Genomic DNA, 20,630 nt, shown 5'->3' with positions numbered 1-20,630 from the left:
TCGGCCCGGTCCAGCGATGAGAAGATCCATCCGTCCAGAGCGCAGCAGGCAGCTCCTCTCTCCGCTGGACACAGCCCAGCGGAATAATGCGCTGGAGCTGTGACATTTCTTATATAGGGGAAGCGGCCACCCATCACGTGACCCCGCCCCCTCTGACGCACCCTCGTACGTCACTGGGAAAGACCGGTGCAAGAAATATCTCCTAAACCTGCACAGTTTACTAAAATGACAAGCGCCGATGACTATGGCGCATGTGCACCATAGACAACGGCGCAGGTGCACTGAGAGTGCTGCTTTTGCTAATGGCATTATTTGGGTTAATGCCGTTTTTCCGTGCAGGCGGACTGAGAGCGTTGCTTTTGCTAATGGCATTTTTTGGGTTAATGCCGTATTTTGGCGCATGCGCGGGGACCTTCCGGCCCTGCACGCATGCGCGGGAGTGACGTCATTGCCACTTCGGCCATTCACAGCGCTGGAGTGCCGATAACAGGAAGAAGATGTGAGGGGACATGGCGGCGGAGGGGGATGAGGAGGACTTTGGGGGGCTGCGATCTCAGGTAAGTGCCACATAATGAGCTAGTATGCTATGCATACTAGCTCATTATGCCTTTCTCTTGCAGGTTATTTGCCCCCCCCCCTTTAATTCCTCTTTAAACCTGAGAAGAGATATAGGTAGATTCAGTAAGAGTTAGGCCGGCTTATCAGTAGATAAGCCGACCTAACTCAGAATCTACGCCGACTTATGTTTAAGCGTATGCTCAAACAGAGATACACTTAAACATATCTAAGATACGACGGCTTGCGCCGTCCTATCTTAGATTGCAATATTTCTGATGGCCGCTAGGTGGCGCTTCCATTGCGGTCGGCGTATAATATGTAAATGAGTAGATACGCCGATTCACAAACGTACGCCCGGCCGACGCAGTACTTTTACGCCGGTTACGTAAGAGATAGGCCGCCTAAAGTTAGAGCTAGGCACTAGTTGGAATAGTAATGTTAAGTCGGGATTTACGTAGTTTACGTCCACGTCAAAATCAATAGGCCCGTGCGGCGTACTTAGCCACAATGCACGCTGGGAAATGTAGGCGCCCGGGGCATGCGCAGTTCGGAAAAAACGTAAAAAAACGTAAGGTCAAGCACTATTAAAGCGGTAGTTCACCCACAATCCCATGATGTTACCATCGAGACAGGCATTGTAGCGCGAGCTACAGTATGCCTGTCCCGATTTTTTTAACCCCGTACTCACCTCGTAGTCGTCCATCGTAGATTCCGGCTCCCGCGGGGAATGGGCGTGCCTATGGAGAGGGAGGATGATTGACGGCCGGCCCTGGCACGTCACTCTCCCCGAAGACAGCCGGAGTAGGTCTCGGCTCTTCACGGCGCGTGCGCACAGGCTATGCGCACGCGTCGTGAAGACCAAGCCTATTTCGGCTATTTCCGGAGAAGCGTGACGCGCCAGAGCCGGCCGTCAATCATCCTCCGTCTCCAGAGGCACGCCCATTCCCCGGTATCTTCGATGGACGACTACAAGGTGAGTATGGGGGGAAAAAATTCGGGACAGGCATACTGTAGCTCGCGCTACAGTGCCTGATTTAAAGGTAAAAGAAAAAAAAATTTTTTTTTTCCTGTCGATAGGGTGAACCCCCGCTTTAACATAAAACACGCCCCCCTCAAACACATTTGAATTAGGAGCCCTTACGCCTGCCGCTTTAGGCTACGCCGCCGTAACTTAGCAGGCAAGTACATTGTGAATCATGTACTTGCCTCGCTAACTTACGGCGGCGTAGCTTAAATTCCTTAAGCTACGCCACCGCAAAGTTGCGGCAATGTTACTGAATCTAGCTAATACTGAGAATTACACCCAGCATACAGAACAAGCAGTGTACAGAATCAGCTTTGCAAGTGGGAAAATTATTTATCATTGAAGTCTCTGCTTTTTGCTGCAATGTATTTGCACATCTTCAAAATATAACGCATTGCCTCAATATGCAGATGTTCTTTATTAATCTGTACCTAATATGAATAATAATAATGATAAAAAAACAATACACACAGCCCTAGATTTATTATTGCCCATTTTAAACATGGCCGCTACATATGCACTAGAGCAGGGCGGAAGAGAGGGGACGTTCCTCTGTTCGCAGCCCGTTCTGTGCGCGGTGACGCCAGGAAATCACATGTTACGTCAGGTCCTGGGATCGGACACCGGCTGGTAGTGTGGTCGAGATGGGGAAGGCGGATTTTCTCTCCCCAAAGGCGATCGCCAATCGCATTAAATCGAAGGGTCTACAGAAGCTGCGATGGTACTGCCAGATGTGCCAGAAACAGTGCCGGGACGAGGTGAGGACATGCCGGGCCCATGTATTACTCATTCCTTGGTGCCGAGATCTGTATACAGGAAATGCCCTACGACCACCTACCGACCCTCATATAGCTTGTCATAGAGGAGCGATCGCATTGTGTGTTGTGGGCACAACATGGCTGGGTGTAATGAAAGTCTATGGAAATCCTCATGCTCAGTGTACATAAGCGTCACAAGAGGCGATTCATCTGCGTTTTGTGTTACACATTGTAGTGGGCAGTGTTGTTTACATGGTTGTGCCAACATTAATCTGACATGTAGCATTACCGCTCCCCAGATGCTTCCATCAGTGTAAACAGGTTTTTTTTTAAATAGCGCCTTTAAGATTTGTTTAGTACAGGGCTTGACAAACTTGCTTAGAATCTAGGAGCCAGCTAAAAAAGTAAGGAGCCAGGAACGCGCCTCGTCCCGCTGAGCTCGTGTGCAGAAGCGAACGCATACGTGAGTAGCTCCCGCATATGAAAGCGGTGTTCAAACCACACATGTGAGGTATCGCCGCGATTGGTAGAGTGGGAGAAATAATTCTAACCCTAGAACTCAAAACATTCAACCTGTAGAATTTTTTTTTTAAACGTCGCCTATCGAGATTTTAAAGGGTAAAAGTTTGTTGCCATTCCACGACCGGACGCAATTTAGAAGCGTGACATGTTGGGTATCAATTTACTCGAAGTAACATTATCTTTCACGATCTAAAAAAAAATTGGGCTAACTTTACTGTTTTTATTTTAGAATTTAAAAAGTGTATTTTTCCCCAAAAAAGTGCGCTTGTAAGACCGCTGCGCAAATACGGTGTGATGGAAAGAATTGCAACGACCACCATTTTATTCTCTAGGGTGTTAAAATAAAAAATGTGTGTGTTTAACCACTTAAAGACCTTGGGTGTTTTTCAGATTTGGTGTTTGCAAGACTAAAACAGTTTTTTCTGCTAGAAAATTACTTAAAACCCCCAAACATTATATTTTATTTTTTTCTAACACCCTAGAGAATAAAATGGCGGTCATCGCAATACTTTTTGTCACACCGTATTTGCGCAGCAGTCTTACAAGCGCACTTTTTTTCGAAAAAATTCACTTTTTTGAATTAAAAAATAAGACAACAATAAATTTGGCCCAATTTTTTTATATATTGTGAAAGATAATGTTACGCCGAGTAAAATGATACCCAACATGTCACGCTTTAAAATTGCGCCCGCTCGTGGCATGGCGTCAAACTTTTACCCTTAAAAATCTAGATAGGCGACGTTTAAAAAATTCTATAAGTTGCATTTTTTGAGCTACAGAGTAGCTCTAAGGCTATAATTATTGCTCTCGCTCTAACGATCGCGGCGATACCTCACTTGTGTGATTTGAACACCGTTTTCATATGCGGGCGCTACTCGCGTATGCGCGCGAGCTCGTCAGGACGGGGCGCTTTAAAAAAAATTTTTTTTTGTTTTCTTATTTAATTTTCTTGATTTTATTATTTTTTACACTAAAATATAAAAAAAAAAAAAAATTATCACTTTTATTCCTATTACAAGGAATGTAAACATCCCTTGTAATAGAAAAAAAGCATGACAGGTCCTCTTAAATATGAGATCTGGGGTCAAAAAGACCTCAGATCTCATATTTAGGCTTAAATGCAAAAAAAAAAAAAAGAAATTTGTCATTTAAAAAAATGACAAAAAAAAAATTGTCTCTTTAAGAGGCTGGGCGGGACTGACGTTTTGACGTCACTTCCGCCCAGCAGAGCTATGAGGACGGGTGGGGGCCATCTTGCCCTCACTCAAGTCCTCACTCTCCAGGCGGCAGCATCGGATCTCCTCCGCCGCTACCGACGGCTCCGGTAAGCGGCGGAGGGCGCGGAAAAGCGGCGGGAGGGGGGGGGGCCCCTCTCCCGCCACCGATAACGGCGAATCCGCCGCGGAGACCGCCGTTATCGTTTACACGGCCGCCCGCTGAAAACATGGATATCTCAGTTGTGGCAGCAGCTGCTGCCGTTACTGAGATATCCATGTTTAAAAAGAGGACGTACATTTACAATACGCGGGTCTGGAAGTAGTTAAAAAATATATTGTGTGTGTGTGTGTGTGTGTGTATGTGTATGTGTATATATATATATATATAGTGTATGTGTGTGTGTGTGTGTGTGTGTGTGTGTGTGTTTGGGGGTTCTAAGGAAAGGAGATGGGTGGACAGTGAAAACAGGCAGGGGAAGCTCCATTAGCATTGCTGGTTGTCTTGTAATACCAACAGCCACCACAAGGGGGCACTAGAAGGAAGCATAGGACAGCAGAAGTCCGCGGCCTCATATACCGGCCAGCACGGCCCAAAGCTATCGCTCTGAGGCGCACGGAGACAGGATACCCCAGCTATGGTGCGCCAGGTCGCTAATTCTAGTCGTAAATGCGACCTGGCGCCTGGGGTTTGTCGAGCCCTGGTTTAGAAAGAGGAGTAAAACAATCGTCACTCTCCTGACTAGCCCGTGTGAGATTAACTAAGAGTTAAATAACAATCTTATGTGATAAAATACGGCATGCGGTAACAATTGGGTAAGTGTTTAATTCACTAAGAATTTGTAGTTAAATACTGCATGATGTATTTGTTAGATTTAGTGGTAATTTACCGCGTTGCTGGGAAGCCAGCCGCCACGTCCTTAAAATGGTTGTAAATGTTTCTAAAGGAGATCGTGCCGTGACTGGCAAGTCCTGCGCGCATGCGTGGGAGTGACGTCATCGCGGCTCCGGCCAATCACAGCACCCGGAGCCGCAATGCCCGGAAGGAAGAGGGTGATAGATGGCAGCTTCATGGAACAGGGGACAGTGGTGACAATGCAGGCTTCTGTTTCAGGTAAGTGGCACATAATGGGCTAGTATGCGTTGCATACTAGCCCATTATGCTTTACCTTTGCAGGGAAATAAATAGGAAGTGAAACCCATCAGGGTTTACTTCCTCTTTAACTGTTGACTCGTCAGCAGGCTTCCCCTCTCACAGCTGTAAAAAAGACAATTAAAAAGTATGAACGAGAAGTCACTCGGAGATCCCGCCCCTTGTGTCGTCATGTGATGTCACAAGGGCTGGGATCTCCAAGTGACGTCACTGGATGGCCACACCCCTGGCTTTATAAGAAATGGCAGACAGGGGAGCTGACGCAACGGAGGAAGGAGAGAGTCAAGAAAGAGGACATGATTTTTAATACAAAACACGGTTTTCTGTAACACTACACTTCCCCTTCTTTTCTTTTTTTTTTGGTGGCTGGGTACAATGTACCCTATACTCGTTCACATGGGGGGGTGCCCCAGATTCTGATCCCCCTGCCTGCAGACCCCCACAACCACCGCCAGTGTTGTTGAGAAGCAGCCCTTGTCCCTATCAACATGGGGACAAGGGTCTTTGTGGTGGAGGGGCAAAACACCTACCCCCCATGTTGAGGGCACGTGGCCTGATATGGTTCAGAAAGGAGGGTAGGGGCACTTGCTTGCCCCCCCCCCCCCGCCCGCCTGACCTGCTGGGCTGCACTGCATGCTCTGAACCTCACACCGTTTTTTTTTTCTTGCCATGAGTTTCCCCTTAAAATCTATAGGGGGGGGAACCCCATACTATTTTTTTTTTCATAATTCCTAATTGTCTGCTTTTTTTTTTATTATTTTTTCAGTCAGCAGGGAAGCGGACAGCTGATGAGTCCATCAGTTAAGGATGTGTTTGCGACCTTGCTTTCCAACTTGCTGCTTAGCACCAAGCTATCTGTCAAAAAACAGCTTGGAAGGCCCCCCGACCCCAAAGTTGTTTTTTGACAAATACCGCATGTGATACTGCCAGCAAAACCCTGGTGGTATTGCACGCTTTTTAACACTTTGGTCCGTTTGTGAATTGGACTTGAAGAGGCTGTAAACCTCCATTTTCAATTTGTACCTATGGAAGGGAGCAGGAAGTTCTCCTCTCCCCACAATTTTGTGGGACACGTGACAGGTCCCTGAAGATTACCTGGCGATTGAGGAGGCACCGTGCGCACCTGGCTGTGAAGTTGCAAGCCGCCACAGCTGGGTGCCCACACTTGCAATGCTGGCACCAGGGAGAGAAGAGGGAGAGAGCTGAGGGTTCGGGCGCACGCATTGCTGGACTGTGGGACTACTTTTTGTAGCTGCTGCCTTTTTAATAAACACAAAAATGTCTGGAACTCCGCTTTACCAAAATATTTATGTGAATTTCACAACAAAAAAAAAAAATTTTCTTGTATTTGAACAGTGTTCTTTGTTGCATTTTAGATCATTTAAAAAAGATGTGATTCCATATTTAACATGCTGTTTTTTTTTTTTTTTTTTCCCTCCATTGAAGAATGGCTTCAAATGTCACTGCTTGTCAGAGTCTCACCAGAGGCAGCTACTGCTTGCTTCAGAGAATCCAGATCAGTTCATGGATTATTTTTCAGAGTGAGTATCATTTGTTTCAAAAATGTTACAGTAAAGTGATGCACACTGTTTACATTGTCCCTTCTATTGCTGTATATGGATGATGGCACTGTCATTTATTAAAAAAAAAAAATCTAAGTACCGTATTTTCCGCCGTATAAGATGACCTTTTATACTTAAAAATATGCTTCAAAAATCGGGGGTTGTCTTCTACGCCGTATGCAGAGTCAGTCAGACTGCGGGCGTCCATTGTTCAGAAGCCGCGCCTCCTCCTTGTACTGTTCCATAATAGGCTCTGCTGGGAAACTGAGTGTTCCGCCTATCACAGAACAGCGTGAGGAGGAGGCGCGGCTTTTGAACAATGAATGCCCGCAGTCTGACTGACTCTGCCAGGGGTAAGGGCCCTTTCACACAGGCGGATCAGTAATGATCCGCTCCGTGTGTCCTCAAAAGCTCAGCGGGGATCCTCCGTAAAATCCCCGCTGAGCTGACAGGGCGGTCCCCGCACACTGTGCAGGGACCGTCATGTCTTTCCTCCGCTCTCCCCTATGGGGGATCGGATGAACACAGATCGTATGTCCGTGTTCATCCGATCCGGCAGATGGAAGAAAAATAGGATTTTCTTCCGTCCGCAAATGCGGTTCTTTGCAGAGGCGGACAATTACGGGTGTCAGTGGATGGTCATCCGCTGACACCCGTAATCACATAGGGACCCATGTATGTCCCGTTTTCATCCGCAACGGACGGATGAAAATGCGGACATACGGTCCGTACGTGTGAAAAGGGCCCTTGGGTATGGAGATTGTTGAAGTGAGGCATGCAATGGCACAGTGAGGGGGAAGGGGGTCGTCTTTTACAGCGAGTATATCCCAAAACCAACATTTTAGCTGGAAAATTAGGGGGTCGTCTTATACGCCGGCAAATACGGTATCTTTTTTCATAATCCATATATAGCTGTCATGTGACTTAGCCCTTTCCCAGGAAACCTCAGCGGAAGGAGCTTTTAGTTCACTGCTGCTTGTCACATATTTATATATAAACAAAAAAAAAAGATACCCTTTGGATTACAGAGGAAAAATACATAATATCAAATGTGTTAAATCGTGATACAAATGTATTTGGACTCAAATGTTTCTTTTTACTGTGCAAAAACATGATGCGATAAGAATCGCAGCGCATTTCTGTTCAAATCACATGCGATTGTTTGCAGTATGATTTGAGCCCATTCATGGGCTCAAACTGCACCGCAAAGGAATCGGTATCAATGAGTACTTGAGCACAAGTAACAGTATTTGTACTTGCCGATTTTTTTTTTTTTTTTTTTTAAGTTATCTGTGCAACCCTAATTTTTTATATTTTTATGTATTACTATTTTATATTCATTGCCTGACAAGACTTTCAATGGTGTTTTTAATGAAAGAAACACTTTTAATGTAAATCTAGTTGCTCTAAGCAATGTTTGCATTAACTACTAAAAAAAACTGTTAATTGGAAAAATGTTTAACATTTTTTTTATTTTTGTTTTTTAAGCGAATTTAAGAACGAATTTTTGGAGTTGCTGAGTCGGCGATTTGGTGAGTGAGCCTGTATCTATTATTTCTTAGGAAGTCCCACGTTATTCCAGGCTAATACGATTCTGCCTTTAATGTTGCTAATTATAAAAGTCTAGGTAAACATTTGCTGCTCATGCTCCTCCTGACTGACTGCACTCAGCACAGCTTGAATGGGAGGTGAAGCTGATTTTCCACCCTCTACTTATCAGGCCCCATTCACATTTAGGTGATTTGAAGCGTGGGCGAAATCGCTGATTCTCCCGCGATTCCAAATCATGACAAAATGCGGGACACGTTTGCAATGCCATCGCAGCGCATTGGAATTTGCCGTGATTGCAGCATGTTTTTTCTCGCCAAAATCGCATCGCAATTGGGGTGCCATTAAGAAGTAATGGCATCGCAAATGTGTGCCGCTTTTTGCAGCAATTTGGAATCGCAGCAATCCTGCCCGCAATTCAAATCACCTAGCTGTGAATGGAGCCTTAAGCTTTGTACACACTATTTGTTTTTCTGCTGAGTTGAATGGAAAAAAAACTATCGGCTCCGGTCGGAGCCTCTATACCAGGGGTCTCCAAACTGCGACCCAAGGGCCAGGTGTGGCCCTTTGCTAGCCTTTATCCGGCCCTTGGGGCGCTATTCCTCAGACTGACACCAACAATGGGGCACTATTTCTTCCACCGATACCAATGATGGGATACCATTTCTCCTACTAATAGGAGCACTACTCCTCCTCTTATTGACCACCAACCCTGAGGCCATATTGATTTTCACAGATGCCGGGCCCGGGACATATTCAGCCTCTGCTGGCCACAATCCGGCCCTCCTAAAGTCTAAAGGACAATAAACCTGGCCCTTTTTTTGAAAAGTTTGGAGACCCCTGCTCTATACTAACTATGAAGTTAGTATAGCGATCTCCCCCGCTGAGCTATTGTGTTCTGATGGGGATGCCCCCCCCCCCCCGCCAGAACACTCTGATCAGCGCTCTCTGCCATTGGCTGAGAGCACTGATCGGGACTCGGTCATCTGCTGGTTTTCCAGCATGCACGTCCAGACTTCTGTCAACAGACTGACATACAAACGAGCTGAATGTCGGCCGTTATGTTTTTTTTTTTTTGAGGCAGCAAATGTCTCCCGACATTCGCCCCATATGTAGCCGGCTTTAGGTTTTATTGAATCTACATGCAGCGCTTTCTCAGTGTACACCTTATGTTGGTTGTTTTGCCCAATGAAGAAGGAACATCATCTGTGCTTGTCACAGGAAGGTGGAGCTAAGGCAGTTCTCACATGCTACTTTACACTAGAATATTAAAGTGTAGCTCCACCCAAAAGGGACGTTCCACTTGTTTGCACCCTCTACTGCCACATTTGGCACTTTTTTGGGGGGAGGGATCCCTAGGCAGGTAAGTGTCTTTATATTAAAAGTCAGCAGCTACAGTATTTATAACTGCTGACTTTGTATATAATTTTTTTCCCAGACAGGGCTCCACTTTAAACTAATAGAATAGGTTTGTTGTGAGATGTATAGTATTTGTTTCCCTGTGTGGGCTTATCTTTTGTGTTCTAACTTCAACAGGTACTAAACGTGTTCACAATAACATTGTGTACAATGAGTACATCAATTATCGAGAGCATGTACACATGAATGCCACACAGTGGGAGACACTGACAGACTTCACAAAATGGCTGGGCAGAGAAGGTAATTGTTTTGTTCTTTTTATGTGTTTGATCTAGTACATATACAGTCAATTTAAACATCTGACCTTTCAAATAATTGAATGATAAAGAAATGACTAATGAAGTTCTAAGCCAAGATTCACTGTGCAGTGTTCACAATGTTCATAGCAGTATGATTGGTGATTTATTCAAGCTATTTTAAGTTGCGAATGTTCTTTAAAATCTTTACTCTAGAAAAGCATATACTGTAGTTGCTGAGTTTTAACCACTTCCAGCCCAAGCCAATTCTGGCATTCCTCTCCTACGTGACTTATTCACAACTATTTTTAACTATATAGTTTCATAGCCTTATCCAGAGTGCGTCATATAAATGTATTTGTTTGTATGTCATATCGCATCCACCTAAGGTAAGGTGGATAATAATCATGCGTGTCCCAGTTCAGGGATCCAGCTCTGTCCTCACCTGAGCCGGTTCTTCGTCGGTCTTCAAATCCCTGGTGCAGCCATTTGGATGTGGGAAGCTGGCTGTTAGGGAATTTCGGCAGAAGTTGGTGCGGGTACCTGTCAAAACTAGGCACCTGCTCCCTGAGAAAATAAAAAAAAACAATATTTAACCACTTCCATACCGGGCCTATTTTGGCACTTCTCTCCTACATGCATAAATCATATTTTTTTTTTGTTAGAAAATTACTCAGAACCCCCAAACACTATATATATGTTTTTTTAGCAGACACCCTAGGGAATAAAATGCCGGCCATTGCAACTTTTTATCTCGCACAGTATTTGCGCAATAATTTTTCAAACGCCTTTTTTTTGGGGAAAAAAACGTTTTGTGAATTAAAAAATAACAAAACGGTAAAGTTAGCCCAATTTTTTTGTATAATGTGAAAGATGAAGTTACGCCGAGTAAATAGATACCTAACATGTCACGCTTTAAAATTGCGCACACTCATGGAATGGCGCCAAACGTCAGTACTTAAAAATCTCCATAGGCGTCGCTTTTTTTTTTTTTTTTACAAGTTACAAATTTAGAGTTACAGAGTAGGTCTAGTGCTAGAATTGTTGCTGGCGCTCTAACGCACGTGGCGATACCTCACATGTGTGGTTTGAACGGCGTTTACATATGTGGGCGGGACTTGCATGTGTGTTCGCTTCTAAACGCGAGCTACCGGGTATAGGGGCGTTTAAAATTTTTTTTTTTTTTTTTTTACTCGATTTCTTTTATTTTCACACTTTTTTTTGTCTTTTTTTTTTGATCACTCTTATTCCTATTACAAGGAATGTAAACATCCCTTGTAATAGGAATGTTTGACAGGTACTCTTTATGGAGAGATGCAGGGTCAATAAGACCCCACATCTCTCCTCCAGGCTGGAAAGCATTCGATCGTGAATTTTTTTTTACCGATCTAATGCTTTCAGCCGCGATTGCGGCTGTGTTTACATTCCAGGACCCGGGCGTGACGTCATAACATCGCGCCCGGGCCTCCGACGATCATAGAGACGACTGGTGACCATCTGGTCACCAGTCTACTCTATGGTTTCCATCGGATGCCGGCGGATCGTTTCTCCAGGTCTCCGATGGCAACGGAGAGCCCGGAGAAGCACCGGATGGTGGCGGGAGGGGGGGGGGGCCGTCCCCTCCCGCCGCCTATAAGAACGATCAAGCGGCGGAACCGCCGCTATGATCGTTTTTATGGTGCAGGGATTTGCCGGCTGAAGAGATGGATATCTGAATGATGCCTGTAGCTGCAGGCATCATTCAGATATCCCCACTGAAAGTCCAGGACGTCATATGACGTCCTTGGTCGGGAAGTGGTTAATTCTTATTAACTTTTCAAATTTTATTTTTGCCATCTATGTGTAAAATTCTTTTAGCTTCATCTCTCATAAGTATTTGATAAAGGTATTATGTGAGTGTGCTTTCCGGTACTTTGCATTATTGCAGCATATTAATTTTGCCTGATCAGTTATTTTATATCGAACATCTTTTTAGGTTTATGTAAAGTTGATGAAACCCCTAAGGGCTGGTACATTCAGTACATAGACCGGGATCCAGAAACAATCAAGAGACAGCAGGAGCTAGAGAAAAAGAAGAAACAGGATCTCGATGATGAAGAGAAAACTGCAAAATTTATCGAGGAGCAAGTTAGAAGGGGCAAAGGTGAAGCGGAGCCGGTAAGGGCCGAGTTTACAAGAATAAAGCATTTTTATTTTTTTATAAGAAAGTTTTTATATTTTTTTAAAATGTTCAAACAAAACATTTTGACGTTGTGTGAGCAAAGGGGCACAATTTCCAAGGATGCTATGGCATGTTTTATAATTTTCACAGAGCCATTTGCATATTCGAGTGATTGGAACAGTAAGGTAAATCAGTAAACCATATCAAGATATATATATATATATATATATATATAATATATATTATAGTGCCTTGCGAAAGTATTCGGCCCCCTTGAACTTTGCGACCTTTTGCCACATTTCAGGCTTCAAACATAAAGATATAAAACTGTAATTTTTTTTTTGAAGAATCTAAAGTGGGACACAATCATGAAGTGGAATGAAATTGATTGGATATTTCAAACTTTAAAAAAAAAAAAAAAACTGAAATTGGGCGTGCAAAATTATTCAGCCCCCTTAAGTTAATACTTTGTAGCGCCACCTTTTGCTGCGATTACAGCTGTAAGTCGCTTGGGGTATGTCGCTATCAGTTTTGCACATCGAGAGACTGACATTTTTGCCCATTCCTCCTTGCAAAACAGCTCGAGCTCAGTGAGGTTGGATGGAGAGTGTTTGTGAACAGCAGTTTTCAGTTCTTTCCACAGATTCTCGATTGGATTCAGGTCTGGACTTTGACTTGGCCATTCTAACACCTGGATATCTTTATTTGTGAACCATTCCATTGTAGATTTTGCTTTATGTTTTGGATCATTGTCTTGTTGGAAGACAAATCTCTGTCCCAGTCTCAGGTCTTTTGCAGACTCCATCAGGTTTTCTTCCAGAATGGTCCTGTATTTGGCTCCGGTTTTCTTCCAGAATGGTCCTGTATTTGGCTCCATCCATCTTCCCATCAATTTTAACCATCTTCCCTGTCCCTGCTGAAGAAAAGCAGGCCCAAACCATGATGCTGCCACCACCATGTTTCACAGTGGGGATGGTGTGTTCAGGGTGATGAGCTGTGTTGCTTTTACGCCAAACATAACTTTTGCATTATTGCCAAAAAGTTCGATTTTGGTTTCATCTGACCAGAGCACCTTCTTCCACATGTTTGGTGTGTCTCCCAGATGGCTTGTGGCAAACTTTAAATGACACTTTTTATGGATATCTTTAAGAAATGGCTTTCTTCTTGCCACTCTTCCATAAAGACCAGATTTGTGCAGTATACGACTGATTGTTGTCCTATGGACAGAGTCTCCCACCTCAGCTGTAGATCTCTGCAGTTCATCCAGAGTGATCATGGGCCTCTTGGCTGCATCTCTGATCAGTCTTCTTCTTGTATGAGCTGAAAGTTTAGAGGGACGGCCAGGTCTTCGTAGATTTGCAGTGGTCTGATACTCCCATTTCAAAATTATCGCTTGCACAGTGCTCCTTGGGATGTTTAAAGCTTGGGAAATCTTTTTGTATCCAAATCCGGCTTTAAACTTCTCCACAACAGTATCTCGGACCTGACTGGTGTGTTCCTTGTTCTTCATGATGCTCTCTGCACTTTAAACGGACCTCTGAGACAATCACAGTGCAGGTGCATTTATACAGAGACTTGATTACACACAGGTGGATTCTATTTATCATTAGTAAGGATGAGCTCTGGCATGTTCGCATAGAACATGTGCAGAGCCCGCCAGGCTAATCACAGCCAGGGAGACATTTCACAATCCCTGCAGCCGAGCATTGGGACAATGTCTCCCTGGCTGTGATTAGCACAGCGCGGAGCACACTTCCTGGCGGGCTCTGGCGTGTTCTATGCGAACACGCCAGAGCTCATCCTTAATCATTAGTCATTTAGGTCAACATTGGATCATTCAGAGATCCTCACTGAACTTCTGGAGAGAGTTTGCTGCACTGAAAGTAAAGGGGCTAAATAATTTTGCACGCCCAATTTTTCAGTTTTTTATTTGTTAAAAAAGTTTGAACTATCCAATAAATTTCGTTCCACTTCATGATTGTGTCCCACTTGTTGTTGATTCTTCAAAACAAATGACAATTTTATATCTTTATGTTTGAAGCCTGAAATGTGGCAAAAGGTCGCAAAGTTCAAGGGGGCCGAATACTTTCGCAAGGCACTATATATATCTTTGTTTATCAGAAATGATTACTATACCCAACGTTTGTACAGAGCAGAGTACTCCTACTGCTAATTATAAGGTATACAGTGAGAAAAGTTATCTTATTTATATGTTATATCAAATGGTCTTAATCGCTCCACACAGTCAGTAATACTTTTTTAATTTGCACTAAATTAAGACAAGCTTGTTTAGTAATTGTAAAGTCCCCATTTCTTTTCTTTTTCCTTTAAAAAAAAGCCAACGTGTTATACTTGCCTGCTCTATGCAATGTTTTTACACAGAGCAGCCCTGATCCTCCTCTTCTCCTCCACCAGCCCTTCTGGCTCCACCCCCTCCCTAATGAGTTCCCTCATAGAAAAAGGCCTGCTATGGGGGCACTCGTGTGTGCTCGCTCCTGAACCCTGCTTTGTGTGTCCATAAGACACACGGAGTGAGGCTCAACCCAACTCCCTCCTCACTGGCTCTGATTGACACTCGTGCACATCAGTGACGGGATCCTTCATCAATGAGGACATCGCAGAAGAAGGTAGGTATCCAAAACAGAAAATAACCTGTTTCCTTAACTGCTTAAAAATTGTCATCAGTTGGGCTTCAATTTGTTAGTCATCTACGTAAAATCCATCTTAAAGGGTTTGTAAAGGTTTAATTTAAAAAGTATAAATTAACAAGCATACCATACTTTCCTTCACTGTGCAGTTTGTTTTGCACAGAGTGGGCCCCGATCCACGTCTTCTGGGGTCCCTCGGCTGATGTCTCGGCTCATTCCCACAAGAGCTAACCCCCCTCTGGGAAGCGCTCTTCCAAAGGGGTTTGCTTGCGGGCACGCTCCTGTGTGATACAGTCGGCAGCCATAGCCGCCAAGTGTATCACTCGGTCCCACCCCCCCGGCGAGCCGCATCATTGATTTGATTGATAGCAGCGGGAGCCAATCTCTGCGCTGCTATCAATCATCCAATGAAGAGCTGGGGGAAAGCAACGCAGGATTGAGCCCACGGAGATTCGGGGCTCAGGTAAGTAAAATGTGGGCTCGGGGGAGGGGAGGGTTCGGAGAGTGCAAGGTGTTTTTTCACCTTGATGCATTAAGGTGAAAAAATACAAAGCTTTACAACCCCTTTAACCACTTAAGCCCCAGACCATATTGCTGATCAATGACCGGGCCACTTTTTGCGATTTGGCACTGCGTCGCTTTAACTGACAATTGCGCGGTCCTGCGACGTGGCTCCCAAACAAAATTGGCGTCCTTTTTTCCCCACAAATGGAGCTTTCTTTTGTTTGGTATTTGATCACCTCTGCGTGTTTTTTTTTTTTTTTTTGGCGCTATAAACAAAAATAGAGCGACAATTTTGAAAAAAATTAATATTTTTTTACTTTTTGCTGTAATAAATATCCCCAAAAATATATAAAAAAAAGTTTTTTTTTTCCCTCAGTTTAGGCCAGTACGTATTCTTCTACAGATTTTTTGTAAAAAAAAATCGCATTTGTTGATTGGTTTGCCAAAAGTTGTACTGTCTACAAAATAGGGCATAGTTTTATGGCATTTTTTATTAATATTTTTTTTTTCTACTAGTAATGGTGGCGATCAGCGATTTGTATCAGTACTGCGACCTTATGGCGGACACCTTTGACACATTTTTGGGACCATTGGCATTTTTATAGCGATCAGTGATATTAAAATGCATTGATTACTATAAAAATGCCACTGGCAGGGAAGGGGTTAACACTAGGGGGCAAGGAAGGGGTTAATTATGTTCCCTGTGTGTGTTCTAACTGAAGGAGGGGTGGACTGACTTGGGGAAATTACAGATCGCTTGTTCATACATTGTATGAACAGACGATCAGGCATTTCTCCCCCTGACAGGACCGGGAGCTGTGTGTTTACACACACAGCTCCCGGTTCTCGCCCTGTAACGAGCGATCGCCTGTCGGGACTAGGGGGCGCGCGCCTGCGCCCCTATTAGCTGAATCGCGAGATGATGTATAGTTACGTGATCTCGCGCAGCCGAGCTGACCTTCCGCTGTATAACTGCCGGGTAAACTTATCCATCTAAATTTTACCCTGCTCTTAGACTAATATTGTGTTACTGGCCGGACCACCAAGTGAAAAAAAGTCTAAAAAAACAAATACGAGTAAATCTACAACATCTAAGGATTGCTGGGCTGCAGTATATAAAATCTTGTTTTTGGGTTTGCATGCACTTAACCTTGAGGTATAAGAGCAATGCACGCTGTTTCCTGTAGAAGACAGTAGACCTTACACCCACATACGCAGTGCCAGCTTCCTTTTTCCTGATATGGTATTTTTGATTAAAAATGTATCTAATATTTTCATAAAAAAAGTGGAGTTTTACACTTTTTTTTATTTTTTTATTTTTCTAATTAACATTCAATGGATAAAAGAAAAATATTATATACATGCATACCACACTTTTAAGTACACAATGGGACCAGAGCATGTATGTAAAATGAAAATGTACTTAAAGTGAAGCAATACATTTTTTTTCACTTCTAGGGTGTAGTGGGGGTGTCGGGGGCACACTGCAACAGGGCGGGCTATGCTCTGAGCTTCAGCTCCTAATACTGCGGCTTCAAAATGTTGTCTGTACAGTACTTGCGAGGCACTTTGCATGCCCTCGCAGGTATGTCCATACTTGTGGGTGTAATTAAAGCAGTATATAATATAAATATATTATATAATGTCTGCAGGATATAATATAAATATATATAATATATTATATAATGTCTAAATACCTTTATTTAGATCTGTGTATGCGGAACTTCCGGTGCTGACGTCGTAAGGCAATTTGGTTGGGCTCCTGGGATTTTGGCGTAATCTATCCCAGGAGTCTGTGGGAATTGTTTAATGAAGAAATTGCGTCGCACAGTGTCATTACTGCGCAGGCGCGAGATCGGGATGTGCATCCTGGGTAGCCAGCTGCACCAATTCCCGGAAATAAACACAAACGGGCTTCAGATGCTCACAAGCTTGATGGTCCCTGCCTGCTTCCGAGATCTGATAAGATTTTATTGATTTAAAAGAAAGAAGGAACACATTTTAATAACCTTATGCAAATCTTAAAGTAGAAGCTATAACAATCCTAGTGGAGCATTTAAAAAAATATATTGATTATGGGGACTGGAGCTCCACTTTAAACAAGCACTCTAGCAAATGGCAACAGATAGATGGAAAGGCCTGAGATTAATATGAGACACACACATTACCATGAGGCATGCCTGTTGCATATGAGTCTACTGTGGTACAAAACCCCATCTTGTTGGTGATGTAATTGGCAATGTTCTGCCCTTCAGCCAACGTTAAATGAAGCCGGGTTCCCCGTTACTCTGAAAGGGACATCGCACCACATGAGGAAATAAAATTCACACATCTCATGGCAACCACTGTCTTTACTGCATTCAACAAACTGAATATATTGTGTGATTTTATTGATTGTCCTCATTTACTAGCATTTTATGAAATAAATATCTATATAAGACTTTGAGGTGAAATACCCATGCCAGTCTGCTGAACAATGATTTGACAACCTTACTTGGAGTTGGTGTTTTTGTTAAAGCGGATGTCTGCTGAAATATTTTTTTTTTAAAAGCCAGCAGCTACAAATACTGCAGCTGCTGACTTCTAATATTCGGACACTTACCTGTCCTGGAGTCCAGCGCTGTCTGCAGCAGAGAAGGAGCGATCGCTCGTCGCTCTGCTGCCCCCCGCCATCCTCGAGGGAACCAGGAAGTGAAGCGCTCCGGTTTCACTGCCTAGTACCCTACGGCGCATGCGCAAGTCACGCTAGGCCTGCCGATTGGCTCCTGCTGTGTTTTGGGAGCCGAGTGTTCCCAGAACACAACGGGGGGGGGGGGGGGGGGGGGGGGTTGTGACATTGTGCCCGCAGTTTACCCGAGACTGTGTGGCCGGAAGTGGGTGCAAATACCTGTCTTTAGACAGGTATCTGCACCCCCCTGAAAGGTGTCAAATGTGACACCGGAGGGGGGGAGGGTTCCGATCAGCGGGAGTTCCACTTTAGGGTGGAGCTCCGCTTTAATTGTGCTAATATAATAATAATAATAATAATAATAATAGACAGGAATAATTATGTTTTCTTGATTTTTCAGGAAACTCCTGTGTTTACTGAATTAAATCGGGAAAGTGTGGAAGAGAAAAGTAAGTCTTCTATTTGCCTGTCGCACTCAATGTCATTAGTGCTTTGCTTTAACCAATAGAATGCAATATTATTACCCCTGACAAAAAAGATATAAATCTATTTGTGCTTCATTCTAATCTACACTATGGAAATGATCAATGTAAATGATTATGAACAACATTTTTGTGTACTAGATTGGCATTGTGCATATTCAGTGCTTGATGGAATAGTCGTGATTATTTTTCAAATGACAGATACCGCTCAAATATTCTTGGGAATAAATATTATTCTCGCCAATTTTAGAAGTCCTTATCTCTGCATGCTAGTTCTGAGTGAGTGGCTCCACCCAGACATTGAAGAAAGAAGGTCCGCATTATAAATGGGCAGCTAGCGTTTTCCAAAGTGGACATCCCTGGCAGGTTATATGTTTCTCATATGACAGGTTTCAGGGCTTGGCAAGTCCCAGGCACCAGGTTGCCACAGTGACCAATGCCCAGGCACCTGCCTTTACTTCCAGCCCCTGGCAGCTGACTCTGTTCCAACAAATCAAAAAACAAACAAAAATAAAACTCTAGCTCTGCTGCTTCCCCACAGCAGAGCCAACGCTCCTCCTTTCTTCCTCACACAACGGCACCGCCACATGCTCTCTGCCCCCTCCCCTAGCAGATCCGTCGCTGTCACACGGAAAGGCTCACTCTTCCTTTGGCACCAGCCAATTTGTGCGCATCGCGCTCCACCTACTCCCCAGCAATCCCCGCGTGCGGCGCTGGAGACAAGCAGGGAGGTTGGCAGAGTCCAGCCTCATACAGCATGCCACACACCAAAAACCCCAACCACCCCATGTGTCAAATCCCCCACACTCCCATAGCCCCAAAAGATTGTGCATTCCCCCAAACCCACCCATTGAGAAGGCTGTTCCACCCAGCAGCATGCCAGGTTCCAGTCCCCTCCATGTGCAAATTCAAGATCTTACACTTTCATCACCAAAAACCAAAGCCTTGCTAGCCCAAAAAAATAAATGCCTCCTAACTTTTTTAGCTGAGTTCTAGATTCAAAGCAAATTTGTCAAGCCCTGACTGATTTCCTTTAAAGTGGATGTAAACCCTCACATTCACCCAGTGAAATGAGCAGCATCAGATGATACAGAGAGATGAAAGAAACAAATCTCCCTACATAAGTTTACACGTATATCTGCAGTCTTCAGCTTTATATACTGTTTAGAATGTGCAAATCATGTTAGAATTTTCTCTTCCTGGTTCCCCTGTATAAGGTGAGTTTTGCTAGACCCTGTGCGACAGCTGATTGGAGGAAAGGCACACATCCCCTCCTCACACAAGCAGGGCTTGCCTGTGAATAATTTAGCAGTCCCTATAATCAATTTATAGCAACCTCCCTGACACAAACTTCAGGCAACCTCAGAGAACTTGTCAGAAGTTATCAGGCTGATAACAGAAGAACTGAGCAGAAGAAAGTAACTTACTGCTTTGAAGAGACATAAGGAAACACTGCAGCTATATGTGCCCAGCTCAAATTTCTTGAATAGGGTTTATGTATACTTAAAGTACTGCTCCCCACAGCTTCCAGTAGTGTGTGTGTGTGTGTGTGTGTGTGTGTATATTCATGGACAGATTTGAAAGAAGAGTAGGTTTCAAGATCTTTAGGTGAGGCTTCACCAGAGACTGTTGATCCTCTATATTTGTCCCTGAGACTAGACCGGGGTAAAAAAAAGGTCAAATGCATTTAGACAGCAGCCATTTATTTTCAGACACTGCCTTGTTTGCAGGATTTGATAGAAGAGTACTTTCTCCTGATGTTTATTCCTGCTGTCTTGGTAGACTCGATTGGTATTTTGGTCATGGGTGATTCACCAAATGTGTCCATGTCTTTCGAAAACCTGCTCTCACTGCCTGAATTCTGTTGAATCTGAAACCAATTAGCATGGTAGTATAGTGTTTTTCAACACCGTTCCTCTATTACGCCTGACAGGTCCTGTTTCATGATTTGTAAACTCATGATTTACATTTATTTGCCTGTCATACTTGCCTGCTCTGTGCAATGGTTTTGCATAAAATAGCCACAATCCTCCTCTTCTCAGGTCCCCCGTCGGCACTTCTCCCCTTTTGCTCACCATAGCAAGCCATTTGCTATGGGAACACTCATATGGGATCGCTCCAGAGCCAGTGTTTTGTCGAAATGGTTCCCCTATCGGATAGGGTCCGGCCTCTA

General features: G+C 44.0%; 1 protein-coding gene across 1 annotated transcript in view; it reads left to right on the top strand.

Annotated features, from left to right (window-relative positions):
- Window positions 1-2,128: 2,128 nt before the first annotated feature.
- KIN (Kin17 DNA and RNA binding protein) overlaps window positions 2,129-20,630 on the top strand; it is a 56,568-nt gene continuing 38,066 nt past the window's right edge. Inside the window, exons 1-6 of the mRNA XM_040343348.1 lie at window positions 2,129-2,340; window positions 6,676-6,770; window positions 8,280-8,323; window positions 9,876-9,998; window positions 11,970-12,151; window positions 18,376-18,424. Coding sequence (XP_040199282.1) covers window positions 2,227-2,340; window positions 6,676-6,770; window positions 8,280-8,323; window positions 9,876-9,998; window positions 11,970-12,151; window positions 18,376-18,424 — 607 coding nt within the window. The 5' untranslated portion in view covers window positions 2,129-2,226. The remainder of the gene's footprint in view (window positions 2,341-6,675; window positions 6,771-8,279; window positions 8,324-9,875; window positions 9,999-11,969; window positions 12,152-18,375; window positions 18,425-20,630) is intronic.

Source organism: Rana temporaria, chromosome 3 (genome assembly GCF_905171775.1).
Source record: "Rana temporaria chromosome 3, aRanTem1.1, whole genome shotgun sequence".
In the NCBI taxonomy this organism is placed as follows: Eukaryota; Metazoa; Chordata; class Amphibia; order Anura; family Ranidae; genus Rana; species Rana temporaria.
Note: the sequence above shows the minus strand (reverse complement) of the source record. Positions and strands in the feature narration are given on the sequence as shown.